At 31.9% G+C, this 18,010-nt stretch overlaps 11 protein-coding genes across 11 annotated transcripts; 5 read left to right on the forward strand and 6 right to left on the reverse strand.

Annotated features, from left to right (window-relative positions):
• Positions 1-73: 73 nt before the first annotated feature.
• On the reverse strand, positions 74-1,050 carry TpMuguga_04g00155 (uncharacterized protein; the record flags this gene model as incomplete). Its single annotated transcript, XM_061305928.1, has 4 exons — positions 556-1,050; positions 493-526; positions 345-401; positions 74-306 (listed from the first exon to the last, which is right to left on the reverse strand). The coding sequence occupies exons 1-4, from the start codon at positions 940-942 to the stop codon at positions 74-76; spliced, it is 711 nt and encodes a 236-aa protein (XP_061161096.1). The 5' UTR covers positions 943-1,050.
• Positions 1,051-1,401: 351 nt separating this feature from the next.
• Positions 1,402-2,888, forward strand: TpMuguga_04g00156 (uncharacterized protein; the record flags this gene model as incomplete). The annotated part of the gene is made up of 2 exons (XM_758698.2): positions 1,402-2,434; positions 2,473-2,888. The coding sequence occupies exons 1-2, from the start codon at positions 1,642-1,644 to the stop codon at positions 2,886-2,888; spliced, it is 1,209 nt and encodes a 402-aa protein (XP_763791.1). The 5' UTR covers positions 1,402-1,641.
• A 165-nt stretch (positions 2,889-3,053) lies between these two features.
• On the forward strand, positions 3,054-5,938 carry TpMuguga_04g02695 (putative integral membrane protein; the record flags this gene model as incomplete). The annotated part of the gene is made up of 3 exons (XM_061306210.1): positions 3,054-4,632; positions 4,730-5,094; positions 5,208-5,938. Exons 1-3 carry the CDS (start codon positions 3,140-3,142, stop codon positions 5,936-5,938), a joined length of 2,589 nt encoding a protein of 862 aa, XP_061161830.1. The 5' UTR covers positions 3,054-3,139.
• Positions 5,939-6,047: 109 nt separating this feature from the next.
• Positions 6,048-6,953, forward strand: TpMuguga_04g02690 (Ribosome-binding factor A family protein; the record flags this gene model as incomplete). Its single annotated transcript, XM_758700.2, has 4 exons — positions 6,048-6,267; positions 6,361-6,500; positions 6,596-6,710; positions 6,762-6,953. 4 exons carry the CDS (start codon positions 6,048-6,050, stop codon positions 6,911-6,913), a joined length of 627 nt encoding a protein of 208 aa, XP_763793.2. The 3' UTR covers positions 6,914-6,953.
• A 57-nt stretch (positions 6,954-7,010) lies between these two features.
• Positions 7,011-8,867, reverse strand: rbgA (50S ribosome-binding GTPase family protein; the record flags this gene model as incomplete). Its single annotated transcript, XM_758701.2, has 2 exons — positions 7,011-8,329; positions 8,393-8,867. 2 exons carry the CDS (start codon positions 8,865-8,867, stop codon positions 7,011-7,013), a joined length of 1,794 nt encoding a protein of 597 aa, XP_763794.2.
• A 13-nt stretch (positions 8,868-8,880) lies between these two features.
• Positions 8,881-9,301, reverse strand: TpMuguga_04g02290 (putative integral membrane protein; the record flags this gene model as incomplete). Its single annotated transcript, XM_061306155.1, has 3 exons — positions 8,881-8,943; positions 9,031-9,189; positions 9,251-9,301. The coding sequence occupies 3 exons, from the start codon at positions 9,299-9,301 to the stop codon at positions 8,881-8,883; spliced, it is 273 nt and encodes a 90-aa protein (XP_061161831.1).
• A 147-nt stretch (positions 9,302-9,448) lies between these two features.
• Positions 9,449-10,311, reverse strand: natA (N-terminal acetyltransferase complex ARD1 subunit-like protein). The gene is made up of 4 exons (XM_758703.2): positions 10,031-10,311; positions 9,836-9,933; positions 9,660-9,759; positions 9,449-9,558 (listed from the first exon to the last, which is right to left on the reverse strand). The coding sequence occupies exons 1-4, from the start codon at positions 10,210-10,212 to the stop codon at positions 9,477-9,479; spliced, it is 462 nt and encodes a 153-aa protein (XP_763796.1). The 5' UTR covers positions 10,213-10,311; the 3' UTR covers positions 9,449-9,476.
• Positions 10,312-10,347: 36 nt separating this feature from the next.
• Positions 10,348-11,051, reverse strand: rps20 (ribosomal protein S10; the record flags this gene model as incomplete). Its single annotated transcript, XM_758704.2, has 3 exons — positions 10,856-11,051; positions 10,561-10,674; positions 10,348-10,481 (listed from the first exon to the last, which is right to left on the reverse strand). The coding sequence occupies exons 1-3, from the start codon at positions 10,956-10,958 to the stop codon at positions 10,348-10,350; spliced, it is 351 nt and encodes a 116-aa protein (XP_763797.1). The 5' UTR covers positions 10,959-11,051.
• Positions 11,052-11,528: 477 nt separating this feature from the next.
• On the forward strand, positions 11,529-12,693 carry TpMuguga_04g00163 (Inner membrane complex family protein). Its single transcript, XM_758705.2, has 2 exons — positions 11,529-11,918; positions 12,146-12,693. Exons 1-2 carry the CDS (start codon positions 11,784-11,786, stop codon positions 12,635-12,637), a joined length of 627 nt encoding a protein of 208 aa, XP_763798.1. The 5' UTR covers positions 11,529-11,783; the 3' UTR covers positions 12,638-12,693.
• A 468-nt stretch (positions 12,694-13,161) lies between these two features.
• TpMuguga_04g00164 (Tash protein PEST motif family protein) lies at positions 13,162-14,969 on the forward strand. The gene has a single exon (XM_758706.2). It carries the CDS (start codon positions 13,199-13,201, stop codon positions 14,741-14,743), a length of 1,545 nt encoding a protein of 514 aa, XP_763799.1. The 5' UTR covers positions 13,162-13,198; the 3' UTR covers positions 14,744-14,969.
• Positions 14,970-15,256: 287 nt separating this feature from the next.
• On the reverse strand, positions 15,257-17,848 carry TpMuguga_04g00165 (Temperature dependent protein affecting M2 dsRNA replication family protein). The gene has a single exon (XM_758707.2). The coding sequence runs from the start codon at positions 17,514-17,516 to the stop codon at positions 15,312-15,314; it is 2,205 nt and encodes a 734-aa protein (XP_763800.2). The 5' UTR covers positions 17,517-17,848; the 3' UTR covers positions 15,257-15,311.
• Positions 17,849-18,010: the final 162 nt, after the last annotated feature.

Genomic DNA, 18,010 nt, shown 5'->3' on the forward strand with positions numbered 1-18,010 from the left:
TAAAATCTACATTATAACAAAAAATATCAATACACATTATTAATATATTACAAAATAATTTATACAAAAAATATTAAACGTTATTAGGTATTCCGTCACTATCTACACTCAGGGTTTTATTATTGGGGTCAGATTCCGGATCAAAGGTAATAATTAGCCCTTTTCTCTTCAAAGGTCCAGGTTGATCGCTTTTCATTACAGGATGTAATTCCGCTAATTTCGTATCAATATCGTAAATTCTTTTCCATAAATATTCGTATTCCAGTTGGCCACCAATTGTTAATGTATTATCGACTTTGTTAGGCGCTGAAAATTCATTAATTTGCTCTAAAATCTAAACTTACGATTATAGAAATTATTCGTCACAAATGTCGATGTATCTCCCTTATGATGTGAAGCATCTGTTATACATTATTAATACACATATTATCATGGTATAAGTATAGTATGGTATAGTGTAACTTGTGATATATAACTAGAGTTTAGCAGTACCTGTGGTATTTTTAATATTATTGTTTGGAGTTGACTGAAAAGTGTTAAAAGTGTTAAAAATACCTGCATAGCTCCTACTGGGACAGCATCTTTGAAACCCTTTTCAGCTGTTTGGTAATTATTCGTGGTCGTAGTGTTGTTTGAGTTTGTGTTATTGCTCATGTTCCCACTGTTTTCGCCAAAAGTACCACTTTGGGCATTGTTTGAGGCTAAATTCCCCTTAATCTCATTTTTCACTCCAGGCTCCTCACCTTCCTGTTCCACCTCTTCCACATTTGCCACTTCTTTAGGTTCATTTTTTGGCACATTTCCCCTATTCTTAGTCATATAAGCGTAATCGAGAGTGGCATCCTCAGGTAAATCTTTACTCTTGAGAGTAGCTAGAATGGGAGCAGTAAAAATCTTACAATCCACCAATACAATTGTAGATACCAACAATAAAATTCTCATAATATTTACACGTTTAACATTCAATTTATAATTTTATCAATAATTGCAGGGGAAATGGAATAATTATTACAGCTGTAATTGTAATGTGTAAGAAGAGCTTGCGACACATTAAGTTAAAATATTGTGTAAAATATGTAAATACATTTTAAAACTGAATTAATTTGAGTGTGTAAGTGTTTAGAGTAAAAAATACTGAAAATAAGGAAACTTTATCAAAATGTATGTCGTGTTGAGGGGGTTTACCATTCCACTAAATATGATCAGATTCCTTACAGATTTATATTTTTTAAATCATTTTTAACTTTATTTGTGTAAACTAGAGGAGAAATTGGATTTAAACTACAATGTAAAACCACTCCAATGTTATATTCTAATTCTGGATAATTTTTCATCACACTTTTTATTTTTTTACAAGAAAATTTTTTCACAATTAATATCTATTTTCAAGACTATTTTACAGAATTCCACCCCTTTCAACCCATTCCACAGTGATCTATTAATTACTCAAACACCATTTTGTGTTGTTGAGTTAACTTTGAAAATATTTCACACATTTTACCAAAACCCTTTTCAGACTTTAAAATTTTCAAAATGTAACATACACACCTGATAATATGTAAAAAATACAATTTAAACCTGTTATTATTAGTGTTGAATCATTATCATAAATTTTATCATAATAAATAAAGTTTTGGACTAATGATTTCGGTGTTTAATTTAGAGGAAACTTGTTTGGAAACGCCTAAAAGATTAAAAGGTGAAAAAGAAGACTCACATTTAATCGTAACCGGCACTATCGATGACCCAATTTACGTTTCAAGCGATAATTCTAAAACTACTACTCCAACACAGACACCAACTCATTCTCCAACACATGCTCCGATACAGTTAATTAATAGTCCAACTAATAATCTAGAGATATCAAAATTAACACCCATAAATACGCCGAAGACAAATAAAAGAGTGGAATCGTATTATAAACACAAGTTCTTGTTAAAGTTAAGGAAGAAGCAGTATGATAATAATTTCGACTTAGGGCTTTATTTTCTGGTCAGGTTTGGTGGTCCAAAATCATCAATGGGTGCTTCAATTTTAATGGATGACGAGTTATTGGAGTGTTCTGAGCTCTCAAAGTTCAGGGATAAGAGAGACTTGAATGAATGGTTTGATTTTCAGTATAAAAGTTTATACAAAAATTTAAGGAAACGGTTGGATTTTTCTAATTTACCTCTATCCCAAGTGAATAAGAGGTTATCTAGAGAACTTCCTAGAAAACGGTGGTTCACAAGAGAAAAACTATATAACAAAGCCATTGAACAGGAGAATTGGAACCCCTTCTCAATCTTCGGTTCATCACTTCCATATGTTAGTCTCAATGACGTATTCAATCTCGAATCCAGTAAAAACTACGTAATAGGCTCTCTTAAGCACTTTCTCATCAATAATACTATTAACACAAATAATGGTACTAATACGAATGGCAATAATACAGGTAACACTATATACTAGTATATATATATACGTCTGTAGATAATGAAGACGAAAGACTATTTAATTATTTGAGCGAGAAGTGGAGAAATGAGTCGCGGAAGGTGACGGATTGGAACAGGGATCCCCTTTTGACATCTGAGGTTTTATGGTACATAAATGCAACAAATAAATATTTGGACAAATCGCAAAATGTGTGTATTCTTCAAAAATGCTTCTGTGTAACACCTGACCCGAATATAAGGTTTAACTGGAATGATCCTCGGTGTTCAGTCTGGAGGAATTATGACGGTCCAAGACCCTCAATGGGTGAAATTCTGGCCAGCTCAAACTACAAAAACAGCTTAGAAAGGTTTAACACTATCAAGGCCAGAGCAGAGCAGTCGAATCATATTTCACAAGAAGATGATATCAAACTCAAACATTACTACAACTATTTCAATCTCAATCATTACTAACTTCTTCCATACTACTACACAATTTTATTATTATTATTTTAAAATACTATTTTTACTCTTTTAAAATTATATAAATCAAATAATTAATGAAAATTAAATCAGTTAATTATTTTAAAATTGGTTAGTAGTGTGGTGTGGTAAAAAATTAAAAATATTGCAGATAAATGGAATAATATTTAAAATGTGTTAAATTAAATGAAGTTGTGGTAAAATTCCCAATTTGAATTGAATGTGTAAATAATGGTAGTAAAATGAAGTGGATGGATTTACGTCACGCATATTACCTGAAATCGTCAGATTTCATGGCAATGCTTTCGATTCTTCACGTGCTAATGTTAACACTGATTGGATTTGGAGTGTTGAGGGTCTCTTTTGACATTGGTGAGATTCAGGACAACGCTTGGGCTTTAATAGTTTCTACGGTACTTTTTACCACTTGCTTGGCAGGTTCCAGGCGTAAAAATGATAATACTTATGGTAAATTCCATAAATGGTTCTTACCTCTGGTACTATTTATTAGTTTAGTAATGATGATTACACTCTCAGCTTATCATGGGATTATTACAGTCCTAGCTTTACATCTTGTACTGATTTCCTTTTCTCTTACAGGCTTTCCTTGTGTTTTTTTAATCCTCATCAATTTGGTGGGAATCTCATTTGGTACCGGATTTCACGTGATTCTTGTCAGACGTTTATATTCTAAACTTGCTGATGATGAAGTCGTTAACAAATATCCTGACCTTATTACCACTTACGGTTACGGATTAGCTACTAAATCTTCTATTGTGCTGGTTGACATGGCTATTCTTTATCTTCAAGTTTTAGGTGGAATTTTATTTTATAGTAGATTTTGGAAATTAGGGTTACTAATGTCAGAGTGGCGATCAAAACCCAGCTATTATTTAAATGATTTCCCTTTTTTAATTAAACTTGAAAAACTAATTTTTGGTAAATCTCTCTTTATGGAGTCGAAAGAAATTAAAATACTTGAAAAAACTAAAGTTACTGATCCAATTCATAATTCACATCGTCCAGATTTTGACACTAAATCACCAAATTCACCTGTACCTAAAAATAAAATCTTAAGTTCACCTTTAAAGCGTAAAAATTTAAGCTCACCCGCAAAGGATAAAAAATTGGAATCCGATGAACCAACTTTATCTTGGGGAATTATAAAGGAACAAGATGAGGATTTAGATTCATCTAAAAAACTTGATTTAAACCTCACCAATACTACCACTAACACCAGTGTCAACATACTTAATTCTCTTACTACTACCACGAACACCGATACACCCAACCCATTCAGTAATTCTCCAAAGAATGTGAAGAATGTGAGAGAATACAATTCATACGTGACTGAAGAATTGAATGATGAGGTATGGATGGATTTTCTGAGAGAAAGTGAGGGTGAGCCTAGTGGAAACCGAACATATTCTCAAGAAAGAATCATTTTAAACAATCAAATTAGTAACCAAAAGACTATTGAGGAATTTGATGAAAGTTTGATTAAGAAGTTTACCAAGAATTTACTTGAGAATGAGGAAGCAATGTCACATTTAGGCGATCCTCTTTTAAATGATGAACTGACACTTATAAAAAATGTCGGAACGCAAGACAATTTACACTCCAAATTAGTTCAGCAATCTGATGATTCTAGTGAAAGAGAATTTATGTATGAACATAAAAGAATTGAAACCGCTCCATTCCATTATAAACATCTCGATTCAGATTTTAATTCACAGTATCCTCATACGATAGTTAAATAATATTATTTTAGCTATATTATAGTACAATTATAGTTAATAATATACTTAAGACAATATTATATGATGTTATAGGTTATCGTATAATATGACTAGCATAAATAGTTTGGACAATGTGCTGGTAACTGATAAGATTTTGAATATGAATATCCAAATAAATAATCCTCTTTTGAAGATGACATACCTCATAATGCCTTCATTCATTAAGAAGTTAATGAGGAAAATGTTCTTACATCACGAACGAGTGCTGAGGAAGCAGGAAGTGATTAATTCTCTACGCTGGAGTGGACCAGAATCACTCCCTAGATGGAACTTTCTACACATGTTCTCTCATGATCCTTATGAGCTTATTTATGTCAAGTGGATGCATTGCTTTAATAAATCGTTTTATAGTATCACAATGGTTGAAATTATTCTCATCATCTTCTATAGCCTCATCGGTATCACATTCCCCAACGGGCGTTATTATATACCCAGTTATACTATTGCTATACCATTATACTGTTACTTTACTGTGTAATATCAACTACTCAGTGGTACAATAATGATTTAGGAAGTTCTCTGTTATGTTATAGACATTATTTAACACTGAGTAAGGTGGATAAAGAGTTATTTGTAAGTAATATCAAGGGTTTAATTACCATATCTTTAAGGTTTATCCTGTTTCCAATCATTTCATTTTTTATCATTATTATTATACTGTCAATGGGTACTCCATCAATCACTCAAACAAAAGCTAAAATGAAAAAATCCTCCACTAATTCGGAAACCAAGGGGCTCGATACAACTCAAACTAAGGGTATCGGAACACTTAATACTAAGGGTATGGAAACCGTTAAAAGTAAGGGATTGGAAAAAGTTGTGAAGATTTATTGGATAATGATAGTGTTATGCTTAGTTGACTTCATAGGATCATTATTTGATGTGTTTATATCTTTGGGTTTAAAAACACCGCCATATCCAGTCCACAACAGCTTAGTGATGCAATTTCTCATGACAAAAACTGCGGCGTTCTTACCCTTAAGATTTCCCACTCTTTTCCTACTCTATATCGTATACTTTATCGGACTTTTTACTTGCCAATTCTTTTTCCATCACATTCAAGCCCTCCGATACATTACCATGCAAGTCACTTGTCAAATTGTTATTGGTATCGGAAGCTACGCTTTCCTTATTAAACCCATTGATGTTAATCGTAGAAGGATTTTCTCTGAAGTGGTGCTACCTTATATTTTATTACTTCTTTCCAAATTCCACAAGAAATACAAACCCGTCCACTACTAAATTTAATATTTCATTTTAATCTCTTTTAATTTAATTCATCATCTTAACATATTTTAATTTGTTTGTTGTTTTAATATAATTTGTTGTATTTTAATGTGTTGTTTAGTATATGATTTATATTTTGTATATAATAATTTGTGGATTGGTACTTGGATTCCGTAATATAAATAGTGGAACATTTACACATTTGAATAAGAATATAAATTTCAAGTATGGAAATCTAAATTGCCCTTATAGAAGCACTAAACTATTTTCAAAGAGGTTTGAAATATATCGATTGAGAAGACAAAAGGAGATTTATGATTCCTTCGAATCGATTTTTACCAGACGTATTTTCCACATTATTTATCGTTCTATAAGATTATTTAGCTTCATTTTACTGTTAATTCACTATTAACTAATGATAATTTAATTTATTTTAGAGAGGGGACTTCGTATTGGGAACAACATTAGTCCAGAGTTAATTCATGGGATTAGTGTCATGGAAGTTAAACTTAACAGTGACTGTACTCACGCTGATATTTATATTCTCGTTTCCGGTGACTCTTTTCAACAACGTCAAGTATTTTTTTTACTAGTTTACTCATTTACCAATCTACTTATTTACTAATCAACTATCTTTCCCTCACTAGTCCAAGTATTAACAATATAATTTAGTGTTATTCATGGTTGAATCGTAATTCTAAACGTTTGAGATACTTGATGGGTCAAATGTTAAAATATCGCAAGAACGTTCCTACTATCAACTTTCATCCTTACAATTTTGATATACGTACTCTCTTATACACTTAAAATTTTCATTTTCTAACACATAATTTTTCAGACGATGATGAAGATGACGAAGATATAGAAATTGAAGAAAAAACCTATGACGAGAATTTTGGGGGAAATTACGAAGAAAATCTTGACGAGGAAAATATTGAAAACGACGAAGAGGATCAAGAAAAAACACTTAAATTAATTGAAATTATCTAACACACCTTAACTAAAAATAATATATTTTCTCTAAAAATAATACAATAAACGTGATATAACTTATGTGAATGATATTGACAATTAAATAATTGTTGTACTACCACCCTTCATATAAACCTCTTTTGTATTGTAGTACCATATCTCTATTTCCAACTGAGTTATCCACTGATTCTCTAGCATTTGTATGTCTGTTATAGGCAGCAACATCTAAACTGAGTGGAGGAGTTTGTAGCATGATCTTCCCAAGTCTGCCTCTTCTGAAGTCATTTAATAATTTACTGCAACAACTGGAAAGATTATCGCCAAAAAACCATTTTGTCATTTTATCCAAGGAAGCACTAATATTAAATTCCATGGCCCTGTCTGATACGTTGGGGTTAAAATTGTCAAACAATGACTTCAGCAGCATATGCTTATTAATGTTATATTCAACGTACTTTCTATTCATTGACATGGTTTTTAGTATTTGTTTAAGTATCGCAATGGCCGCTTCATCATCTTCATATGCACACTCACTTATTATATTCAAGCCGCTGTAAATTAACATTAGATTGTCCTTCATTTCCCCTATCAAATTTGTATGCACTATCCCCGGTGTGTCAATTAACAACAATCTCTTATTCTTAATAGTGTTAGACTTCGTGGTGGATTTGTAGATATTAATATTCTTGGTGAGACCAGGGACGTTGTATGATTTAGTAACTTTTCTACCAAGTAATCTGTTAACCAGTGATGATTTCCCTACATTTGGCATACCCATTAGGATAACTCTAATTTCTCTAGGATTTAACCCTTTTCTTAGTCTACGTTCATTCACTCTTCTACACATCCTGAAAATATGTTTTCGGAGATAAATAATCTCTTTTAATCCATTAATTGCGTCGACAAACATTGATCTATTCAACACTCTTTTCTCGCTAGCATTCTTGATATTGCTATTATAACTGCTGTGCACAGATCGGTCAATAGTCCGATAGTAGTTAAGCCACTGTGCCATTCCGAGTTTCGGCAATTTATCAGAATGCGTAAAAACTGTAATCCTCGGCTTTGTTGGGAATTCACTTTCAAACAAGTTGAAGAAATAGTCATCTGGTGGTATGTACGGGATTCTACCGTCTCTAACATCCAGAATTATATCAGACATTTTCAAGTAATAGTGCAGTTGTGATAAACTTCGACTTATATAATTTGGAAACCACCTCACTCTTTGCTTACCTACTACTGGACTTGTCTGCTCAGATAGTATTGAACTCTCTTGTTCATTCTTCATATTATCAAATCTATCAATTATTGTTGTTTTCACCAGATATTCCTTACTATCAGTAGTTTCAGATGCGTTCCCCAATATATTGTCGGTAGTTTCAGTACCAAATGTGTTATCACTATCGAATGAGTTATCGTTATCTCGTTCATTTTCTACAGAATTATTTTCCTAAGTATTAGGAATAGTAGTATTATAGTATTAAGTATGTATATTACCATTACTGTCAAAAGAATTTTCCAAATTACTTTCAAAGTGTACGCTGGATATATTTTCTACAGAGTTATCCACTATGTCCACAGTAGTGTTACTACTAGTGACAGGAGTTGTATTAACACTAGTGTTAGGAGTAGAGTCGTTAGAACTGAAGAATCCTAGTTCTGAGAGTATTGATTTGGCTAAATCTTCTTTGGTGACATCTGGCTCTTCAACTACCTTATCAGTTGGATATTCAACAAAATATGGAATTTTTATCTTCTTTTCACTCTTAATATCCTTTAAGTCGTCATTGCTCATTAAATCCCATAAAACAATCTGTTCATTTTCTGCTCCTTTCGCACTAGAATTTATATGTGTGTGGTTAGTATTGATAAATGTGTAATTAGTTTTGGGAGAAGATTTAAAATTCAGGCAGTGAAGTTTATGGGAAAGTGATAAAAATAAGTAGAATACATTTAAACACAGTAATCTCATTAATAATGGTTATTTATTCTTCTTCTGGAGCATGTGGATGTCGCTCTGGTGGTCTCTCGTTCGGATCCCTTTTCGGCTAAAAATACATTAATTAGGCTCAAAAATTATAATCTTAGTATACAAAGTGTATAAATAGTTATTATAATAGTGGATAGTGGTGTACATTTGGTGGATTTGGTCTTAGGAGGAACTTTTTGTAGAAAAAATTACCGCAAAGACTACCAGTGAATCCAACTAGGCAGAGGAAGAACCAAGGCTTGAAATTAAGCGTGAATCGAATTGGAAGAACATGGTTTGAGAAAACTACTCCAGCATCCTTCGGCTAAATATTCATATTAGTTACAAATATTGAGATTATGAATAATTGTTGGTAAAAAACTCACAGCCTGGATTTTTGGCGATTCATGCGATAACTTTTTTAATGACAAAAACATTTCAATGGATTTTATAAAATAATTATTTCAATACACCCTCACTCCCCATCATCCTCAATCCTACTAGTAACACAGAAAACACTATCAATCCTACTGTTAACATGGACACTAATGTTAATATGGATAATTTTAGTAGTTAATGAGTAATGTGTAAAAAATTGGGTTAATGAAATTTTTAGAGATTGTTTTTAAAAATTAACTTCATTGAATATGCGTCTTCCTTATCGTGAAAATATTCCTTCGATACCTCATCAACGCTATTCATCATTATTAAATTAAGTATACTATTAGGTACGGCACGGAAGTTAGTAGAAGCATAAGCATTATAGTATTAGGGATAGAATAGTGTAAGACTTACAAGTATCCTAAATATTTGTACAGCGAATAAGCAGCCCAGTTTGTAACTCGAACATACAAATACGTACAATCACAATCATACACCTTATTCATCGCATTATCTAACACAATTATTAACACTTAAACACTAATTATATAGTTAATAATAATAATGGTATAACTATAGTGTTGTATTACGAGTTTGTTTAATGACTTTAGTGGCGATGCCTAAATTCCTAAATGATCTTAATACTCCCACTGCTGTAACATGTCCAGACTTATTCTTATCCTCTTCCCTAACCACATATATTATTACCATACATTAAGAAGTGTTAATTAGTGCTAATAATATACATAACTAAGTATATATAGTGTTAAGAACTGAGATAATACAATTTTGACATGGAATATCCACAAACGCGTCCTCTGTTGTTGGTAGTGATATTAGTGAGATGAGGCCATGAGAGAAGATGATAAAAGTAATACTTCATTTGATAGTTCTCGATTACATTTACCAAATTACAATCACTTAGGCTCACTAAATCATAAATATTCGCTCTTCTAGAGTATATCATCTTCCACACGAATACCAAAATTGTCACTAATTTTACATAATTTTACAAATCTCCATAAAACATAAAATAAATAATAAAAATAAAAATAATGGTCTAAAAAATATTGTGAATTAGAGAAAAAAATTATGGTGTAGATTAGATGGAGACTTCGACTTCAACACCGGGATCGAGTGGAATTGAAGTAATTTTCCTAACAACAGCACTGGAAGAATGAAGATCAATCAGACGCTTGTAAATCCTCATCTCAAAACGATCCCATGTATTAGTTCCTACAATCGTTATTATAATATCATCAAATTATTATTTTAACCAATGACATGAATTATGATAAATTGTATTAATTATTACCTTCTCCGCAAGGTGATTTTCTGGTCGTTAGTTTGAGTTTTCTGACGGGCATCCTAACTGGTCCAATAACTCTTAAATTCTTCTCCTTAGCACCAGTAATTATATCACGACAAGCTAAATCATCATTAATATAAAATAATTATTATTATATTAGTTAGTAAGTTGTCGTAACAACCAATTTAAGGGAGTAAAAGTAAAAATAACACCACAAATATAATAATATAATAATCTTTCTCTTAACTACTAGTTATTGATAGAGAATGAACAAATTTTAGTTTTTAGGATTGGAATTTACCTTTTTCAATTGATTTCAGATCTCTAGACACTAAGGTAAGTCGGATTTTATGGATGCGATTATCTTCATCATATTCGCCTGGAACTTTAGAGTCCTTATCCATTTTTAAGTTCAACCAATAATAAATCGTAATAGATAACTAAAAGATTAAAACTAAATTATAATAGTTTACTGTCTTGGCTAAATTAAGAAAAATAATTTTCTAAACAATGGGGCATATAAATTCCATATAATATAATATACACATTGAAATTATTCTAATCATTCACTTAACATACTAGATTCATTTTTATTATATTTTAAGACTCCAATACGTAATTGGATAAATTCCATTATTTTAGTACTATTTTATATGTATTAGCATTTATACAGTTATTTTAGCTATTTTTAGGATGTTTAAAGCTATTTTATTATTTTATTTATTGTTTTATTGGTATATATTTATGGAATCTTTATCTTTATTATATACTTCGTTAATGTGTAAAAATCAAATCCTATAGAATACTTCTAAAACTCATGTAAAACAATTATAAAATATGTTAAATGGTAAATTTGTATTAAAATATTTAATATAATGATAATATTTCATTAATATGGAGTAAATGTGTATATTGTGTGTGGTATGATGTTGATGAGATAGTAATATTACCAGTAGTATTTACATGTAAATTCAGAAAAATTGTTATATAAATAATTGAAAAAATGTGTAAAAAAATTTTTAATGGAAGGTGTTTTATGATTCTGTTATAAAATCGTTAAAGGCACTCGATTGCGCATTGACATGCACATGCTGTGCATTGTTAAATTAGTTTAATTTACCACAAAAATCATAGAACAAATCAGTTTTTTAAATTATCTTTGAGTCAAACTTTATATTTAAACGTGTAATTACACATTTTTTTTACTATTAAACTAATTTAATACTAAAATGAATTGCTGTAACTCTGATAACGTTGCTAACGAAGGACAATTAGATTTCAAAGAAGGTAATGTCAGACTCATTAATACCGTCGCTGATCGTTCTAGAGCTCATGAAGTCTCTTCAAGAGTGGATAGGCAATGGGTAATTCAATTATTTACCGATTTTTAAACTATTTACACATTCCTACACATTCTTACACATTTTCAACAATTTTTATTATTTTATTCATTGTTTTATGAATTTCCATTTCCTTTTTATTTTTACACCAAATTTACATAATTTTACCCTTAATTTTAATTTAACCAATTTTTTCTCTTATCCAAACTTAGTAAATTAACGCATATCAACAACAACTAATTTATTTATAGGTCGCCGTAACAACATATCAGCCTGTTGATACCATTACCAAGACAATTGAAATCCCAGTAATTAAAACCGTAGAGCGTGTTGTGGCTAAGCCTGTGATTAAGGAACGTGTTATTCATGTACCTCGTGAAGTAACTCAGATTGTAGAAAAAGTTGTTGAAGTTCCAGATGTAAAATATGTTGACAAGATTGTCGAAGTGCCACAAATTCAATATAGAAACAAATTAGTTCCCAAGGTGGAGTTGGTTGAGAAAGTCGTTGAAAGACCACAAATCATTGAACAGTGGGTTGAGAGGAGAGTTGAAGTGCCACAAGTTAAGGAAGTGGTACGTTACAAGGAAATTGAAGGTACTGAGGAGGTTATCAAATATTACCCCAAAGGCCATGGTAAGGATATCGATTGGGATAAAGAGTGCGAAAAACACAATATTAACGCTCCAAAATCCGCACGTCCAAACTATACTCCTGATGAAACTCCTAACGCATGCTGTTAAGCTTGGTTTTATCGAATTTTTAATTCTATCCTAAATTTAATGCAATATTGTTATAATTTAATATTATTAAAGTATTATTCAATTATATATTCTCTTATGTGTGTTAATTTAGTTTCCAATTTTGTGACAAATTACATGACATAAATATTATTTTGCTGGTAAAATAATTTTATAAAAGTAATAATTTAATACACATTTAAAAAGCAAATTATTAAAATTTGCCTTTAATTTTGAACTAATTTAATGTTAAATTTGACTGATAAAAAACAATCAAAAAAAGTTCTGGAACAAAAAAATTGAATTGTCAAGGGTTAATATTGCTCAGATCTAATAATAAAACGGCAAAATGCATATGCATGAGTTTGATATGGTTATATCATTATTTGTGTGGGCTTTCTGGGTTTGATCGTTTGGGCAGTTAAAGATCCAGTTAATTCCAAGTGATTTACCAGGAGAAATCAAGATTAAAATTGGTAAATCAAAAGGATTAATCCTTTTTATTCCCCCATAGATCTGAAAATGTGTAAATAGCTATTTGATAACTGATGAAACTGCAATCTGATGAGCCATATTTGTAAAATTAAGATAATATTTACACTATCTGCCATAATATTGACAGATTGGTGTATATGTGTTGACCACGTACTTGAAATTACTGACTATTTCAGCTTTGATGTACAAATTAGTGATTCTGTCGATGATAAGGGTCAGTATATACTCTACCTACCATGGGGTGATACGAACGTTACTAAAGTTAATTTTGACGGTGTACAGATTTGGCACAATAAGGGTGGCTCAATGCGACTTCGGTTTGTACGATATTACTACGCTGGACCCGACCCAAGAATAGAGATAACCCATGGACCAGAGGGAAAAGAAACTGCTTTACTATATCGTAATATGGGCGGTATTTGGAAATGTGTAAATCAAGATGGTGGCTCTGCCACTGCATCAAATGTAGGTGCACCAGAAGCTATGGATATTGATCAGTTAGATTTTAGTGGATTATCTATCGATGATGACAATGACAACGAGAATGACAATGACAGAGATACAGATACAGATACAGATAAAGACAAAGATAAAGACAAAGATAAAGACACTGTTGATGATTCAGGTAAGGAAGAACCAATTTATGAAGAAATGCGCAGTATATCAACTGTGCCCAAAACACCAGATCAACAAACTCCACCAAAGGATTCAACAGATGATCAGAAATCAAAAGATTCAAAGGAATCAACAGAAGATTTACCACAAGAACAAGATCTACCTGATAGTGATGAGGACGAGGATGAAGATTCTGAAGAGCCTATTTATGAGTCAATGGACAGTTTTAGACCTCAAATGCAGAGTGAAGCCTCAACTCAGGCTTCTGTAACTCAGCCTGAAATCACTGAGGAAGAAATGATTCAGCACATGGTAACAACAGATGATGAGGATAATGCAGATCGCGAAGAACAACTTACATTATTAAGTGACGACAATGTTTTCTCGGATACCTATATTACGCAATCTGCAAGACCTGAACCTCCTAAATATGACCCTAAAACTAGAGGTTTAACAACAAGTTCAAATACTTCAACTTCGAGTAGTCCCGCTAAATCTCGATCAAGTTCCGTTCGAAGCAGCCTTGGAAAATACTTTGCTCAACCTCTAAAAAGACTTAGAAGTCATTTAACATCACAAAGCTCAGGAACTGATACAGACCCCAATTATCCTGGTGATGAAAGTAGTAAAAGTAAATTACCCAGTGATTCTGATTCTGATGTTGATGTTGTTGTTGATGTTGAAACTATTGAGGAGGAACCACCTGATAAAAAAGCTGAGAAGCATACGAGGAAAAAACTTAAGACTCGTCATGTAAGAGATGGCGACGGTTCGTCAAAACCAAGTCCAAGACCGTATAGTTCACTGAAAATATTCAAGAAATCTGTAAAGAAAAAAGATAAAAAGAAAAAAGACAAAAAGAGAAAGAAAGAGGAGATTGAACCGGAGGTTATTAGGGTGGAATTAGGATCAGATGAGGAGGATTGTGGTGATGACGAGCAACCCTCGACTGAAGGTCCTAAGAAAGACGAGTTGAACAAGAACTGTAAGATATCTTAATTGTTCCTTTTGACAACTGTATCATAAACTTACCAGTGATTTGGCTTGGATGAATTTTAAAATATTTTTAAAATCATCTCTGATTTTTTATTTTACTAATTTTAATCCTAGGTTTAATATTTAATAACTTTTAGCTTTTTTCAATAAATTTTAAGATTTTAAAATAAAGTGAATTACTTTTCAGTAATTTAATAATTTTTAACCCTTAATATTTTAAAGATCTATACACTCCATTATTTTACATCGTTTTTATTTTTGACTCATTTAATTAGTTTAATTTAAGGGTTTATTCTGTGTTAGATATTAAAACTAATATTTATTACATGCGTTATAAGGACATTTTAGGGTTTTAATAGACTATACACACTAGACTCACTACTACACCTGATCATCCCAATTCTAATCACATCCCTAACCCATTCTACACTAATAGTATACTACTAATTGATTAATTATACTATAGTAATATACTGCTAATATTATAATACCACTTATAATAACAATAGTTATGAGATATACTGTAACAGTATATTAGTGTGTTAATCTATTAAATCAATAATTTGTATGGTTAAAGTTTTAGACTACTAGCGTCAATTCCTAATTTTTCTAATCTATTTCTCAATAATCCTGTTGCTCCATCAAAACATTCTAATACTTCTCCCAACTGTATTAAATATGATAGATTATGTAACATTGTGTATATCTTGGCCCAGAATTGTGCAAATTGTGTCAAGTCATCTTTTAAATTAACACAGTTTGGAAACACTTTGCTCAGTCCTTCCAAACTGATATTATTATCTTGTAACAATGTCTTCAAAACAACTCCCAGAAATGACGGTTTAGTGTAAAATAATGGCAATTGTGGGTTAAGAGGATCAAAAACGTTATTTCTCAGGTGTGAAAACCTGTTTATGTCACTCAGCAGCAGGTATGACAAACTTGACTCCGTTAAATAGTTAATTGACCTTTTTAGAAATTTAACCACCATGTTAAAGGAGGCAATATCGAAATCAATTTTCCCCATCCAAATTCTCGTATCCAACGTCACATTTGACAGTGTTCCCAATCTGCCAATTAAATTTACCATGTGCTGTGTTCTCTTATCGTCTGACTTACTATGTTGCAATTCCGGCGCATACGGTACATCTGGCGGTGATTCAAATGTATCTCCTGTAAATAATCCAAATTTCATCAACTCTAATATCAACAACCCTGTCATTCCTAATCCTGAACTTGATAATACTCGGCCAAATGCCGTTGACCCCAATTCATTAGTAAAATATCCCAAATTCTCCAATAACATAAAATACAATAACACACTCAATACTCTTATATCTTCTCCCATAACTCCATTAACGTTATTCACAGCGTTCATGCTATGACTATTAGTGCTGGAGTTGGAGTTATGCGTGTTGAGACTGTTGGTATGACTTGACAGTAGGTGTACACCTTGGAAGTTATGCCAGTTGAGACAGAACTCGATGGTCACTTGATGTACGTTTTGTCTCTTCATTTCTACATCTAACGATTCCTTAGTGATATTCCAATTTTTTATTTGACACGTATTTGGTATCAATAACTTAGCTGACTGTTTCATTGGGTGCGTTTTCATTAATGACACGTATCTTGGGTACCTTATTTGTTTTGTTCTAAACTGATCATCCAATTTCATCACTAACAAGCCTAATGCTCTACATTGGTATTCTCGTAAATCTGACAATAAATCTCTAAATTCAAGAGAATCGGCATTTTGATTTGGCTCATCCATCCATTCTCCCAGTGCTAATGCAAATGGTAGTTGTACTGATATTAACCCTTCACTTAATAAATAATATAGCGGTTTTGGCAATTTGCAGCCGACAATTTTATGGTAGTCGGACGGAAGTGTCTCAGATTTAGATAAATTCGTCACCTCACCACTCAATGTCATCACCAATGGGTGTGTTATTAACGACTTAGCTATACAGTATCCATCAATATATTCATTTATTCTGTCACGCGTTGGCAGTTGATATAAATACTTAATCAGGGGAGCTTGTTTTATATATTCTATAGCGTTAGAAAACGAAAATGGCTGCGTCAACAGTGGGTAACTTAAACAATGCTCCGTTCCTGCTAATAAACAACAATCTATGAATTGCTCTTTATCTATTGACCATGTTGATAACAATTCATCCAATTCCACCCATTCAAATGTTCCTTTTATCAAATCCAATCCCATGATCACTCTTGGCACGCCAAACAACAATGTTGATGGCGGACCTACCACTGCGTCTATTAATCCTTCCTGCATAAAATATACCAACTGACTACTTGCCAAATATGGCGCTCTGATTATTTCATATCCTTTCCCTTTTAAATATGACATTAATAACTGCAATATATCCTCCGAATATTCCTTATATATATGTTGTGAAAATTTACTCAATGCTAATGATTCCTCTCCTTTTACGTACGCTGCCCAGCCGTCATGCATTGTAAATCCTATCATTTGTGCCGACAGTAACATGTGTGATTTCGGCTGCATTCCTTGAAACACAAACAGAGGCTGCAAATCCAATGCTAGCATCAGGTTCAACTGTTCTTCCAAACACGGGATGAACGACGGTGATAGTGATGCGTACGCGTCGCTCAACGGATCATTTAACGATTTCAATGATTTAAAAAAATATACTGCATCTATTCCTAATCGCATTCCTCTACATACTGTTAAGTTGCCCATTCGGACACATTTTTGCTCACGTAAATATGTCTGTAAATTACGAACTCTCATTTTTTTCCAGAGTTGTATTAAATTATACTTTTATGTTGTCGTTATTATAGGCATTAGATCATTAAAATTTTGATTTTAAAATTCAGATTATCCAATTTATCTTCCAAATATATTACTCAATATCCAAATTTACGGCTAAATCTTCGAAATAAATTAAATTTCCAGTAAATTATCCAAAAATATTCTTAAATTTAGCCAAATTTAACGAAATCTAAATCAGTAACAAAAAAGAGAACAATCTCCAATTAAAAGAAATAAAACACGGATAAAAATTTGTTAAAAAAGGGGAAATAAAGTTTAAAAACGAAAAAGTATGAAATCACGTAAAAATACTTAAAATCGTCTGTGGTGTTGATTCTACCCTTAATTCATCAGATATTACTCTTAGCACTAATTTAAGTTATGCATTACAGAATGTTAGTATTTATCGCCTCGAACGCTTAGTTTATTGAATATAATTTATGATTGGGACTTTGATCCATTATAAATCCGGA

This window comes from Theileria parva (assembly GCF_000165365.1).
Source record: "Theileria parva strain Muguga chromosome 4 map unlocalized ctg_529, whole genome shotgun sequence".
In the NCBI taxonomy this organism is placed as follows: domain Eukaryota; phylum Apicomplexa; class Aconoidasida; order Piroplasmida; family Theileriidae; genus Theileria; species Theileria parva.